The sequence below is a fragment of the Doryrhamphus excisus genome, chromosome 21, assembly GCF_030265055.1.
Source record: "Doryrhamphus excisus isolate RoL2022-K1 chromosome 21, RoL_Dexc_1.0, whole genome shotgun sequence".
In the NCBI taxonomy this organism is placed as follows: domain Eukaryota; kingdom Metazoa; phylum Chordata; class Actinopteri; order Syngnathiformes; family Syngnathidae; genus Doryrhamphus; species Doryrhamphus excisus.
In genome coordinates, this window is record NC_080486.1 from 13027084 (window position 1) to 13041845 (window position 14762).

The window sequence follows — 14762 nt, forward strand, 5'->3', positions numbered from 1 at the left end:
TTAGCTGACAGGATCCAAAGAGCCTCTTCTTAACTGCAGGGCCAATGCTAATGCATGGTTGGTTGCGTTACACCAGCGAGTGTGGACATCCGAAGTGGCCCACAACGCGGTGCAGACTCCTCATGGCCCCCAGACAAAAACCACTTTTGGTTGCCTGATATTTATATTTATTTTTTTATTTACTTAGCCCGCAGCGTCTGATGTTTGTCATGGCGGCGCGAGTCATTTTGCTGTATCGTCCACACACACACACACACACACACACACACACACACACACACGGTTGCTGATCCGGGCTGCTTAGGTAAAAAGGCTTGCCTCATGGTCACTGTCATGGCTACTTTGGCTTCCCTGCAGGACGTTTTGGCCGATGGCTGCTTGCACGCTACTTCTGCTTTTGGTTAAGTAGTACTATATCTTGATATACTCGTATTTCCTAAAATGGGGATATTCAACTGAATTGTTCAGAGAGAGCAAAGGGCCACTTAAAGATGGTTGGTATAATGCTAGCACGTTTGCTAGGAAGCAGTTAGCATCGCACAAAGACTAGCATCAATAAAGAGGAGCTAACGAGTAGTCAAAAAATCTTTAAATGTCATCGTTAGGACTTTCCTGAACAATGGCCTTGAGTGGACCGCCACACATACATTTGGTACTACCTATTCGCCCTCACCCATAAACCTGGGGAATAAGAAGACTGAGCAGGAGGGATCGATGTTTGCATCTTGGAGAGTGCCGTGGGTCAATGGGCAGTTAGGAAAAATGACAACCACGCCACAGAAGAAAGTTTTTTTGGTGGTTTTTAGGTGGTATATGTTGTGGTGTACTGCAACACGTCATAGAAGTATATACATTTATTTGTATCTTATTAATGTATTGTGGTGAAAGAAACTAGATAATTATTCTATTTAAGAAACAAGTTGGATGTTTCTTTTTAAATTTTTAATTTTTTTCCACACAAGCTGCGCGCTCTTTGACACTTTCTATCAGCCTCAGCGTCCAATCCCGGCGCTCTTTGGACTGTGCTGCCATTAATCCAAATGGACAACGGCTGACAAGGTGCTTTTCATTGTCATCATTTGTCTGGCAAGGCAGCAGCGAGGCATCGTTTACGCAGCCCACCCCCCCACTCCCCTTTCTCTAAACCCCCCCGCTGTTGAAATGAACAGTTTATGGGCTTTGACGCAATACTGACACAAGTCACTTTCAGACACTTGGCTGGATGGAATTTTGATCTGTCCTGTTTTTTTTGTTTTCTTTTTTTCTTTTCTGATTCCTCTGCTTTTCCACCTCCCGAGGCTTGGTCTGTGCAGACTTGGGGAGCTGTCATTTCACCGCCCCCTGATGGGGGTGACGCTCAGCCGCTGTGACAGGTGCTGGACAGCGGTCTTGGCGAGCTGCTTCTCTTTGCTTTTGTCACGTCGCCAAACATTCTTATTATTGCCATCCAATCATCGCTGATACTCAAACATCCTTTAGAAACATACCATGAGCCCCCCCCCACCTTTAACGGACATCATCGTGTACGTACGTGCTCTACAGGAGCCCACAGGCTGCGTGCTCGCTGGTTTAGACACCTTACTGTGGCCTGTGGTGAGACGCTGGTCATCAAATGTTCACACAATCACCCCCACCACCCCGCCCCCCCAAGCCCCTGCACTGCAGCTGAGGTGCCCTTTGCCAACCCCCCCCCCCAAGATGTAGGGACAGATTTAGCCTTCAACATCACAGCTATTGTCAATATTATTCCAACCTCAGAGTACATTCTTTTATTCGGCCATGTTGGAATCGAGCAGTGACCATTTCTTTATTATTATTATTATTTAATCAAACATTGGTGCCGCAATTTTGGTTGTAAAAAATAGTCAGTTGTCCTCCGCTGTATCGTTTGGCCAAGTGTAGAAGAAATGACTTATTGAAACACAAACCAAGGTACCATGGTATTAGCGTCCTATTACTTATATAGATACTTATACATGCTAACGTCATGGAAATCAATTACTTTATTTCATGCTCAAATATCTGCTTAAGGTGAGCTTTTTCTTACCGATATTCATCCTCTAAAGGATGACGCAATACCACGGGTGTCCGTCTCGTACGAGCTCCAGCAATGCGGCGCTCGCCATGCCGAGTCCAGGTTCCCGTGGCTTGTTTACGTCTTAGCGGCAGCTAAGTCAGCATTATTCTCATTATTTTGCATCTGCGTTCGTTCAAGAAACAGCTGTTGAATTGTGAGACGGATCCAAAGTGGCAGCGCCCGAAGTTGTCCCCGCTCGTCGGGCGAGCTTGGCCGTGACGTGATGGCTGCTGGCAGTGTTTTGTGCTGAACTCAACATCTGCGACAGCCGCCGCTGACCGGTCCGCCCTCCCCTTCCTGTCCTTCTCGTGTTTGTTTTTGCATCTTTCTCATCGTCCCTTCTCCATCTTTTGCCTTCCAGGCTTCGCCGCTGAAGACCCAAGCGACAAAACGCGGGGAAAAGGGGGAAACCTTTGACGCCACCGGATCGCTGTCTTCTGCCAACGTCCATCTCCGTCACGGACACGTCAGCTGGTCCCAAGGTCATGTGAACATCTGGCCCCGCCACCGTGCTCTTAGGTCAGTGGGTAGCATCTGTTTGGCGACTCCGCCACCGACAACGTTGGGCAAAAAGTACTCAAAGTAAAATATAGATTTTGTAAAAATAGTCCTGTTATTCAACTTAGAGCAAATATTACAAATCCATTTTGCCTTCGGACGTAAATGAAGTTAGCAGGTTTTGCTTCATTTTTCTCAAGCTGCTTCGCCTCACACTTTGAAACACTCAACTGTTTTTTTAAAGTGGGAAACGTCCCTTAGCATCTCCGGGCGCTACGTAACCGGGTCGCTATCTTTTCTGCAATGTGGTGACTCCTCATGACTTCTCCATGATAACACGTTTTATAATACACCTACACATTTATAGTATGATGACGGTGCCATGTGATTGGCTAGCTACCTGTCCTTTTGTGTGTGTGTGTGTGTGTGTGTGTGGAGTCCGGGCGAAGTTTGAGCAGCAGCAGGCCACGTCGCTGGCTCTCAAGGCCCAGGACAGGAATTATTGAACAGAGGGTGGCTGACGGAGGGATCTGGCCTGGGAGCAAACAGATGTTGCAATCATAAAGAAATACACAAGCTCTGAATTAAAGATGACGAGCGCAGAGGGGACGCTAGGACGCTATGAATGGAGGACGGTCTCCCTCTCGGCCAATGGCGCCAGCTCGCGATGGCCCTCGATTGGTCAGCTGCCGTAGTGATCAGAAGTATAAGAATTAGCTCCAATGATGATGGTTCCTTTCGGCAACAAGACCTTCGAGACGCAAGTCAAGGATGCGGTCGCTAAGTCGTAGCAGGAAGACAGCTGTTTGGAGCATCCTGCTCATTCATTATTCACCGAAGCACGGCCTCGGCACGCAGCGTGTGATGTCAAAACGTTTGAAAGCATTTACGCCACAGCGGCCCGCTCATGAAATCTGTACGAAAGAGCGGAATCTGACAGAATGTCTTCGGAACCTTGTTTTACCACGAGTGTTTTGTTTGCCGCTCGCTTCTACGGGACAGGAGGACAAGCGTGTGAATATTTGATGGCCTCGCTGACATGTCAATCACTAAATATGGCTTTTTTTATAGCCATTTAATAGTCACAATTACACCCGGTTACTATGAATATTACTATTATTTATACTGTTGAATGTGCTTGTACTATTTTTCTCTTTATTTGCCATTGTTTGCTCGCTACCAAGCGAAGTAGTTGACAATCCGACGTAAATACTTTATACTCGTGATTAGTCAAACTGCTGAAGGATTTGTGGTGAAGTGGTGTAGCGAGGTACGGCGCCGATTTTCTAGCCAATCCCTGGCGGTGAAACAAAAGTGAAGAGATGCCACTAAAAAGGCAAATGTGATTATTTTTCCTAAGAGCGCCCTCATCTTGGCGAGCGCGCGGGTCTAAAGTGATGTGACACGCAGATTACTCTCCCTCCTGGCGTCTAATTTCACTCGTCACTCCGAGGAAATATCCGGGGGACGGCTGGACTGACAGAAACGCTCCCGTCTAATAGACTATTTGTCCGCCGCTAAGTGATCTATCGCTTCAGCGCAAACAAAAGTGCTTTATCTGGCCTTGCCCCCCCCCCCCCCCCCCCCCCCCCAGGTAGCGTTATCACTTTTGCGGAAAAAGCCATTAAAAACAAGCAGCGACTCCAACGTTAACGCCGCGATGTAAGCTCATTTTAAGCGCTTGTAAAAAAAAAAAAAATGGTGCGTTTAAAAAAAAAATCCTGTCGTTTCCTGGAAATTGTTTTGATGGGCGACGGGGTCCCCCGTGGAGTGACATTTAACAACGTGCGCAACCTTTTCAGCGACACGCCACTGTTGCCTTGTGCGCCGCCTCTTCAAGCGCTAACCGTAAAAGACAGCGCGCTAAAGGTTATGTCTTTAGCCGCGTCGCACAAATGCAACACGGACACACATTAGCGTTTAGCCACTCTACAACACGGCTTCCTGCTCCTGTCAATCATTGAGTCGGTTTAGGTTGTTAGCCGAAACACGGTCCCAACGCAGCAGCCGCAGAACCAATGTTGTAGCGGTGCCGATTGCGTTGTAAACTCAAGTGTAGTAGTAGTAGTACTTTTTAAAGCGCATGCAGAGGTAGATGATCCTGATGGTGCAGATACGAGACCCATGCACGGACGTCGAGTGAGACATTTGGTGGTGTTCTACAACAATGCTGAAAGACACGCTGCCTCTGATTGGTGCGTTTTCTACTCCACATCCTCGGCAGGAAGTCGGTTTCCTGCCGCCAGTATTGCTGCGCTCCGTGCAGTTTGTCGACTGGCTGGCGTTGTTGTAGCGTCTCCCCGCGACCGCCTTGAGATTAACGATGTGGACTGGCTGTCGTTTTTTTGTGTTTGATGCGGAAATAAAACAATCGCAGGCGTGTGCGTTTCAGGTGGGAGTACGCTGGTGGTCTGACAGGTTGAGTCTGTCGGTTCCTCACGGCCTCCGATTGGCTGTAAGCTAGTAAATATCCTGGGATGGATCAAAAGGGTTGTTCTCCGTGTTAGCGTCGGCCGTGTCACCTTCACAGCCGGGGGGGGTGGCGATGCGGCGGGGGCCGCCTTGTTTACCGCGATCCTCCGACATCCCATCCGCCCCACGTTTATGGCCGTATTTACACCAGCTCATGCTGCCGTTGACCCCATTAGAGGTAAAACAACGGTTCAAGCACGAGAGCACCGACCTCCCGCCGAGAGTAAACACTGCTAGGCTTGCATGCGGCCGAATACTGAATGATTTACGTCACCAGAAATGTATTATTTTAAGTATATGAGTCTAAGCCAAGTACTTGGACACGGTTAGAGGCGCCTGTTTTTATTTTATTTTAGTCGGATTGACACGAGATGAAAGCCAGCAGCGAGGTTTACTTTCCACACAATTAGATTGGACAATAAGACTCAGAACAGCGCCAGCCTCGTGCTTTTAATTAGGAGATAATTAGCAGAAATCCTCCCTAGAAACAAATGTGTAACAGTCTTGTGTTCCGCGCGTGAAATGGGGCCAACATGATAATGGCTGATTATATTAATTAATAGACTGGACTCATTAGTTTAGCTGTAAAAAATGACGCTGCTGATTAAACGGCGTCGCTCTGCTGCCTTGCAGCGCTAACATGGCGTCCTAACAAAGTCGGCTTTAAGTTGTTGGATGCGTGGATGTGCATTCCACTGGCACCCATTGACTGGTAGGCCGAGATGCCGCAGATTGGTGACCCCTGCAGAGAGAGCGAGCACGTGGAACCAAGTCCCGACCCGTTGGAGTCTAATTGTTTCAGCGTGCTGGTGCAGCACAGTCCGCCCCCCCCCCCCAGACGTCACCTCTGCCGAGGCCCGGCGTGCATCACTGTCAGTCGGCCCGCAAAATCTTCCTAACAAGCTCACTGTTACATAAACCCGAATCCCCGCCGCTGCACACGGACGCAGCTTCACGCCGACTCCATTGTGTAGTTCTTCGAGAACGAGCGCGCCGACTTTGTTCATTTTTGTCAGCCGCCATTTCATAAGTCGGCCGTGAGAGCGGACGTCGGCGGAATGAAGTCGCCCGGCGCTCCTCAAAGGGGGCGTGAGTGAGTTTGACAGGCCCTCTGAAATATGCCGGGCTCTACCTTTTTTCATTACGGGAGCAGGGACCCAAAATGCAAATCCAAGGTTGGCCTCTCCGGAGGTCATTAAAAATGTGACAGATCAAACAACGCGCGTCCCGCCTCGCATTACCGCTACGTTTTAATCTCGCTAGCTTGGACTTCATCCGTTTGTACGGCTCCGGCTTGTCAATACGTGGAGGGAAGTGTTTGGGAAGGATTGGGAAAGGAAGTTCAAGGAGCTGCACTTCTCTCTGCTGTGTTCTAAAGATATAAAAACAGCTAAAAAAAAGGCCGTATCATTGTCTTTGAATGCATCTTCTGAATGCCTTATTTGTATTTACGTCATTTAGCCATTTTATTCTTAAAAATGTGCTTCAATATGCATATTTCTGAACAAGCAACCATGACTCAGCATAATTTCATTCATTTGTGTTATAAAAAAAATGTGCTAGCTGCAGCGTTGCTTTTAAAGACAGTAGTTTTCCGTGCATGGATGGTTGCATCCAACGCGGCTCCAAGTGAGCCAGCGACTGACGCTCAGCCAAAGCGACACCCAGCGAAAGCGCGCATCAGACACAGACACAAAAATGGCCGCCGAGCGCCAAGCCCCGCCTTGGCTTTCACTTGGCATCACACCACAGAGAAGCCCGTTCAGCGTCGTGTTGTTCGGCGTCGGGAGAATATTAGCATGCTAGCTTGGTGCTTTTGTGGCTAATGTGCCTGACGGGACTTCCTGTGAAGTCAAGGTGACCTCGCTGGCAGAGGAAGACATCCGAGTCCGCCTTTGAGCCTTGCAGCCAAGAAGATCATGGAATGAAATAAGTGGGGACATTAGCATGAGTTAGCACGTTGATTGGATCTCCAGCAGGCTAATTAAAACATGCTAGGACACGGGTCCTGCCAAGGATCAGTGGATGCTAATGGACGCCAATAGGCCTCCGGAATCCACCGGGCGGGAACGTGGGCCACCACCATCATCATCATCATCATCGTTACCAGCCGTAATGGCGAGCATTGACGGCGTCAGCAGAAAGGAGGAGACTGAAATGAAAGCTAGCGTTCGGCGGCGCTAAAGACTTTTTCATACAATGAAAACATTTTATTATTGGACGATTAGCGGGACGTTTGATGGCTGGAGGTCACACGCTCTCGCTCGGTTTGATGTGACCAAGTACCAACCTTTAGGACTTGAACATTTGGGGTCTCATAAAATGATTGCTGTTTTTATTTGTAGTTTTCCCGTTATTGCATTTTTAGAATAAAAAAAAAAAACAGTCAATGGCCCCCGGGCTGCACTTTGGACACCCCTGATGTATATGGAGCTTTACAGCATATCTTCCCCGGCACCGTCCCAAACATCGAAACGGTCCCTGCGTCCTCCCGTTCCCCCGCCAAGCGTTATCCATCAGCACGTCTGCTAGCATAACCGCTACAAGAGACTCCCGCGTGTTTAACCGAGCTTGGGTTCCGACATCGAACCTGCCTTATGGTGCAGAAAAAATAAAGAGTGCTGAAACGCCGGTGCGGGTATGACAATGCTGATAGGCTATAAAAGCGCTTAATGACCCCCCTCTCACCTCCCTGAGCGTCGCTTACGGCGCCATTTTACAATTCATCACCTCCTCAAAGTGTGGACATACTAGCTCGCCGCTTGAAGGATTACCGAGATGATGCTCGCGGTTCGCTTTCTGTCCAGCATGGCCACCAGTCAGTCGTACGGACGCGTCGACATATACTCGCTGTGAAAATATTCTATAATATTCCACTGGGAATTCAACCGCCCACCATGAAGGAGGGCTTCCTGTTCTCCCATTAATGACGTGGTCTGTTCCAGGGTTAAATAGTTGCCATCCTGAAACCTTTGATGGTACAGGCGATGTTGGAGGAAACGTTTCCAATCACCGCATGCTAACAATTGCAACGATTTTCATGTCTATGGCCGTCATCACCTGAGTTAATCGAGTTAATTCACTTTTAGATGCTAACGGAGCCGATGCAGCTTTAGACGCGAAGTCTTAGCGAGCTGTCTGTGGGATGCTAACACGTGTACAGCATGTACACGCACGCATGAGCGTAGCCCGGCTGCTAGCATAAAGACAAGCGTCCCGGCGGCGGTTTAGCGGAACACGGAGAGCGCCAGGTGTAGGCGGACGGGGGAATAAGGTTGTGTTTATTAGCCGCTCCCTCGGCGTGCTGCAAATTGCCTTGTTTGCTCGGCACGAGCACGCCAACAGATGCTGTCCTCTCCGCTCGGGGTAATTGCGGGAGTCTCTGGGTATTTAGCGAAAAGGCCCCGCAAAGGCGCGCACACGCCCGAGCTGGCAAGCGCGGCGAGACACATTTGCGTGCTAATGTCGGCGTGACATTCTGGAGGCGACAGTGGCGACCTCGCACAAGTACAGTATGATTTATGTAAAGATGGAGACCTTGTCTCCTCGCATAAGCCGGCGCACGACGCCAGCGCAACAAAGCCGGCGACGCAATTTCGCTCTTATTAGGAAAATCTGCATTTAGGAGGTCCCGACGCCATCAGTCGAAATTAATCTGCTTTGACTGACTCCTAATGTGAGCACAGTCAAAGAGTAATTATTGTCTGGATGAGCGCCGCCCCCCTCGCTCCCCCCCGCCCCCCCTCCTCCTTGTCTTGCCGCGTGAAGACGTCCACGAGCGACTGGTTCCAGTGGGTCCGCCTGGCACGTCATTTAGTGCTCCGGCGCCGAGCCGCCCCGTATTATTGTGATTAACGTCCACCCGCCAGGCAGCTGTCCACTTGTCACCGCTGATGCTGCGCCCAAGATGGCCGCCTCTTGGAAGCCGGCGCCGGCCGCCATGTTTTGTCTGCGTGTCTCCTCGCGTTAGCGGAACGGGACCTCGTTTCCGTCAGCGAGTCTTTGCCTCCTTTCGGGCCGAGCCGGTGGGTTCCGACGGCGGTAACGAGAGCACGCGCCTTCTCGCCGTACGTCGCTTTAGATCACAGCAGAGGGGCGGGCAATGAGCTGCCCCCGCCCCCGTCGCTCTTCCTCGTGACCTGCGATCCCTGGCACGCTGGGAGACTGGCCGTGACCTCTGGGAAGACAAAGGGGGACTGCGGGGGGGTGAAATATCAGGACTTGATTTTGGGAATCATTGCTTTATTTGCTTCAAACGTGTTTAGACGGGAAACGCCATCACGCGTTTAAACGGGAAACGCCATCATGCGTTTAAACGGGAAACGCCATCACTTGTTTAAACGGGAAACGCCGTCACATGTTTAGATAGCAAACATCCAGAAATTCTTGATAGTTTCTTCACTTCCTGTCTTTAAATGTCACATTTTTAGCAAATCAGCAGACGGCTGCAAAGACCCCCCTAAAAAAAATGGTACGTTCTGCAGTTTTCTTTCCTTGTAGGCCCGATGCTTGTTTATTATTGGCCTAAAAATAAGAGATGGAGAATTATATCTATCAATACGGACACTCTGGACTTATGCACTGATTGGTGGGGGGGGGGAATCTTTAAATACATAATTTAAAAAATAAAATCCAAAATTGTGAAATTGTGGGAATATATTCCCTATTAATGATTTAATGGATGTTTTGTTCATTCATAATTGCCCCCCCACCCCCACGGCTCTTGAGTCAGTGTTGATGAGGAAGTCGAGGCGGGGGTGTACGGGTGGTCCGGGTGTGGTGGTGTACGCCGCTACGCCTTCCATCAGGATGATTTATGCAAATGATGCGCATTATTCCCGCAGGAATGTCTCTTCTCAAAGTGCCAGGATAAATTGCCGGAAATTAGCCATAAAATTCACAGTGCGGGGAGTGCGAGGTGAAGGCCGCCAGAGGAGCCAAGGACGTCGGACCGCCGCGGTCACGCTCGGCCTGGCCTGCCCCCCCCGCGTCCCCCCCGCCCCCTCCCGTGCTTGGCATTCATGGCTGTTAAAGCTCAGACAGACGGGATCCACCAGAGCCCAGCTCCTGTTTTTTGGGAAGAAAGGAAATACTTGATCACGTTCCTTATCTTCCTCTTTCACCGCCGCGGCGTACGTGGCATCTGTAAAGCTGCATCTCAACCCGTGTTTCTGTACGTGCGGCCAGCTCCCGCCACGGTTATTATCTTGTCATCCCGGCGTCTTTATTTGGACGCGGAGGCCGCCGTTGAATGAACATCCGAGATGAAATCCACCTTAATGAAGTGCGAGGGGGCGTCGCTGCGCATATTGATCAGGCGGCGCCGGCCCGCCACGGCCTCCTTGGTCATGTGCAGGCACATGAAGATGACATCACAAACGATCTTTGGACAAGATCTATTTCATTCACGGACGGGGAAATATCCCAGCAATCCGTCCTTCATCCACTTGGGATGAGGAGTCTTGTTTGTGTTTTCCCACGTTGCATGGAACGTTTTAATCCCACGGGAATAAAAGCACATCAGATTACGGCAGTCGGAGCCATCCGTAAACAAGGATTAGGGGATTGTGGGATTCTAATCGGATTAATACGGAGGCAGATGGAATATTAGAGATGTTACTCCACAATTGGACTTCCCATGGAGTGGATTTAATCAGGCGTCATTTATGCTAACACTGTTAGCATCGGATCAAGGCTGCTAGCAGCTAGCCAGGAAGTGCTCAATAGGACGGCGGGATTACGTCACCGTTTTACATCATCATAAAATATTCCACTATAGTTTTATTTCATCCTCTGGCAGATTTACATTATTTAATACCACATGTACAACATAGAATATAAAGAGGAATATAATGCCAATTATGACCAATTTATTTGTAATATTTACCAGGAGACAAAATATCATTTTTGGACAATATGGCGCCGTATTTGTGAATTTTGTTTAGAAGAATAAAAGAATCTTTTATGACATTTTATGATAATAGCTCCTTATATTGTTTAGAAAAATCTGTAAAATTGTTGTAATATTGCAAGAATAGGTTGCGTAGAGTAGCTGGCAATATTTTTAAAAAAATATTTTTTTAGACTTTAATAGTATTTAAAAACTTTGAGAATTTAGTGTTAATATTCCAAAAATAAATTAGAAAAATGTAATTGTATTTAGTAGTAATATTTCAAGAATAGGTTGTAATATGAGAAAAATGTAATTTGATTTGAATACAACATTATTATATATTAAAGCGGTTTAATATTAAAATTGTAATATTACAACTACTAATCAAATACTAAAGAAAATTTGGTTGCCAAGCCTGATTGGCCTCTAAAAACCTTTGCAATATTTTTTCTTGTCTTTCCATTTTTCTATGAATTTTCCGTATGAAAAAGTGTCCAACTCCATCTTGGCAGATGACAAGCGGCTATGAGAGTTCTTCCGACGTTCCAAAACAAAATGTCACCAAGATTAAAATGCCAGCGTTTATCTTTTTCCTTCTCAAGGCGCGAGTTCGAAACCATCGCTGTCCCGGGATGCAAACGTGTAAATCCTTCAGACGTTGCCAGCGATAAAGGAAACGGGATGACGAGCAAATCTCAACCCAAAAGTCCTCGGTCACGCCGCCCGTCCAGACCTCCACCTCCAGTGTGGAACTTCTCTCTTGAGATAGCGTCATGTTTACGAGGCAGCAGTGAAGGCAACGCCGTGCTCGATCTTGGCCCCAAAGATGAGTTTACTACTCTTCTATCTTTTGGCTGATTATTACTTATCATCTCTGACCATTCCTAGCCCCCCCCCCCCAATATGAACTTATGTATATTCCGCTTTATCATCAAGTGTTATGAAGCTGGATGAGGTCGAGCGTTCCTTCATCTTTACCTGCTTTATTTATTCCACCATCGGGAATAAAAACATTCATGGATGACTTGTTGAAAAGAGGCGTGTCCCTTCCTCCCCGACGCGTCCATGGCCTTTACTACCTTCTCTTCTTTCAACTCACTTTTGTGCCCCCCCCCCCTCCCCGCACGGCTCCATCGCCCTCCCCCAGGGAATATCCTCTTCCTGGCTAATATGAGTAATAGTACGGGTTATATTGCGTCATCAAAATCAAAAGAATATTTTTGTCTGAAATAATCCGCCATCGTTTTTTTTTCCCAAACCGTTTCCAGGCCTCCCGATTATTTCCTGATTTCAGGAATGTGATGGGATGAAATGGGACACAGCGGCGGCCTTGTTGTCGGAATAGCTCATCACAGACGCGCGTGGCTAACGCCGGGCCTCCGCTTTTTTTTTTTTTTTTTTTTTTTTAAGACTGAAATGCACATGGTGGCGTTCCTCCGCTTCCTACATTCCCGGTGGTCACCGCGCATTTGGGCATTTTTATCCAAGATATCCAAGACATATTGAAGTCAAAATACACCTTTGCCTGCCTCTGTCCGTGGTGCTGAAATCTTCACTAGCTTTTCATCCACAGCAAATCTTGTATTACTTATTTCTGCATAAAATTAATTCTGCAAAATAAAACGTCAATTTTTACATTTCATGCAAGTGTGAAGCTTTTTAGATGTTTTTTAATTCCATAAGAATAGATTTTTAAAAATGTTTTAACTCTAAATGAATACATTTTAAAGAAACTAAAATAAAATCCACTGTCTTCGTATTCCAGACATTAAAAATGAGCAAATATTAATTTATCCTTAGGAGGATGCTCCGGTGCCTTCATGCCCTTGGTCAAACAATCAACAATATCAGGAATAAGAAGTGCTATTTTAGTCTGTTGTTGAAAATATTTTAATAAAGCTTTTCCACACTGAAATACATAAAACGAGCCGTCTGCCCGGAGAAGAAGTCAAGTATCTACACAGCCATCCGTGACCTGACAACCAGCGTGTGCAATGCAAGCCACAGTCCAAAGACACAAAAGACCCCATGAAACTCTCGGTGGGGGGGGGGGTTAAATATCTCCTAAAGAATAAATAAAAACACTCTTCCTCATTTGTGACATTCCTCGTGTTCTACTTGGAAGTTGGCGACCAGAAAGAAAAAAGGGCAGCAGCAGAGGGGGGTCGGACCCCCCCTTTTTAAAAGTGGGAAAGAAGTTGCCAGGTCGGTCTTGACTTTTGCATTCACACCAGCACTTGAAGGACGACTTATGTACACAATCAAGTATTGTCTTAACAAAACATGGCGATATTACAAAAGTATTCATCAGCAGGAAGTCTCTAACCTTGACGGACTCGGCCTCCCGTCCCCCCCCCACCCCCTCCCACCCCCCTCACATAAAGCGTCCATTGTGTCCAGGAGGGGTCAAGGCTTGTCGGTGCACTGCTTGCACAGGCTGGAGGTGGCGTTGTTGAACAGGGCACATTTGTCAGGGCAGGAGGACGACGCCACCCCGGCGGGGAAGGGGTATCCGGGCGGCTGCTCGTAGGCGCCGAGGCCGGGGGGGGCCGCCAGGGCGGTGGTGGCCGGTATGGAGGCGGCGGAGATGGCCTGGCCCTGGTTGAGGTAGGCCACCAGCCGCCGCATCTCCTCCAGGGCCTGCGCCTGCATGAGGATGTAGTTCTTGGCGAGGAGCAAGGTGGCGATTTTGGAGAGTTTACGCACGGAGGGGCTGTGCGCGTACGGGATGACCCCCCGGAGCTCGTCCAGGGCGTCGTTCAGGTCGTGCATCCTCCGCCGCTCCCGGGCGTTGATGTTGAGCCGCAGCATCTTCTGCTCTTTGGTCTTCTTGCCGCCCTCCGCTTTGCCCGGGACCCCGGTCCGAGCGTCGGCCAGGAGCACCATGTCGCAGCGGCCGTCGCTGTCGTCGTCGGGGCTCTGCTCCCCGCCGCTGCTCTCCGCCGCCGCCGACGTCCGGTTGGCGCTCTCCCCGTACTTGACGCACAGGGACCCGGTGGGCAGGCCCAGGGCGCCCCCTCGCACCCCCGCCAGTCCTCCGGGCTGAATGGGGTCCGGGTCGCCCTGGTCGAAGCAGCCGATCGGCGACTGGCGTTCTCGGGGCGGCAGCTCGATGCCGGTCCTGAAGGGGTCCATCTTTTTGCCGGACACGGCGCTCAGAGTTTTGTGGAAAATGTCCGCCGCGCCGCCGCTCAAGTTCATCCTCCGGTCCATGTCGCCAACTCTGGGAACTCTCGACGCGTCTCCCGGTGCCTCCCGGTGTCTCCTTGTGTCTCCCGGCGTCTTCCGGTGTCTCTCTCTGTCTCTGCGTCTCGCTGCGTGCGTGCGTCTCTTTGCGAGTTGGATTGTGTCACTGAAGCTTTGCTCCACTTGTCAGCTGGGATGCTGAGGAAGAGGAGGAGACTCTATCTCTCCTTCATCCCCCTTTCTCTCTCTCTTGTTCATCCGTTTTTATCCGCAGGCGGTTATTAAAAATGATTTGTCAACTGGGACCCCCCCACCCCCTCCCCTCGGTCAGGTTAACCTTTTTAATTAACGCCATTTAAAAACACTTTTTGGGTGTGTCTTCATCTTGCTGTGAGCTTCTATTTTGTTTCTCTGACTTAAAAGGTCCTGATAATCATTTAAAGTGAATGTAGATGAGAAAAAAGAGAGGAAAACCTCATTAATTTACTTCTTTTCCTTTCAACTTGCGTCCATTTGTTGTTGCTTTAACTTTGACGCGATGGTACACTCAGGACGAACAGACTTCCTGACATACGTGTGCTTACGCTGCCATCTAGCGGACGTTTCATGCTATTACAGCTCAATGGTGGCATTTGT

At 48.9% G+C, this 14762-nt stretch overlaps 1 protein-coding gene across 1 annotated transcript; it reads right to left on the reverse strand.

Moving 5' to 3' along the window:
• Window positions 1-12723: 12723 nt before the first annotated feature.
• Window positions 12724-14380, reverse strand: bhlhe22 (basic helix-loop-helix family, member e22). The gene has a single exon (XM_058059833.1). The coding sequence runs from the start codon at window positions 14151-14153 to the stop codon at window positions 13347-13349; it is 807 nt and encodes a 268-aa protein (XP_057915816.1). The 5' UTR covers window positions 14154-14380; the 3' UTR covers window positions 12724-13346.
• Between the last annotated feature and the right edge of the window lie 382 nt (window positions 14381-14762).

What these genes read in the sequence shown, in the direction of transcription:
- bhlhe22 (XM_058059833.1), bottom strand. Translation starts at nt 14,153, where the DNA reads ATGGACCGGAGGATGAACTTGAGCGGCGGCGCGGCGGACATTTTCCAC.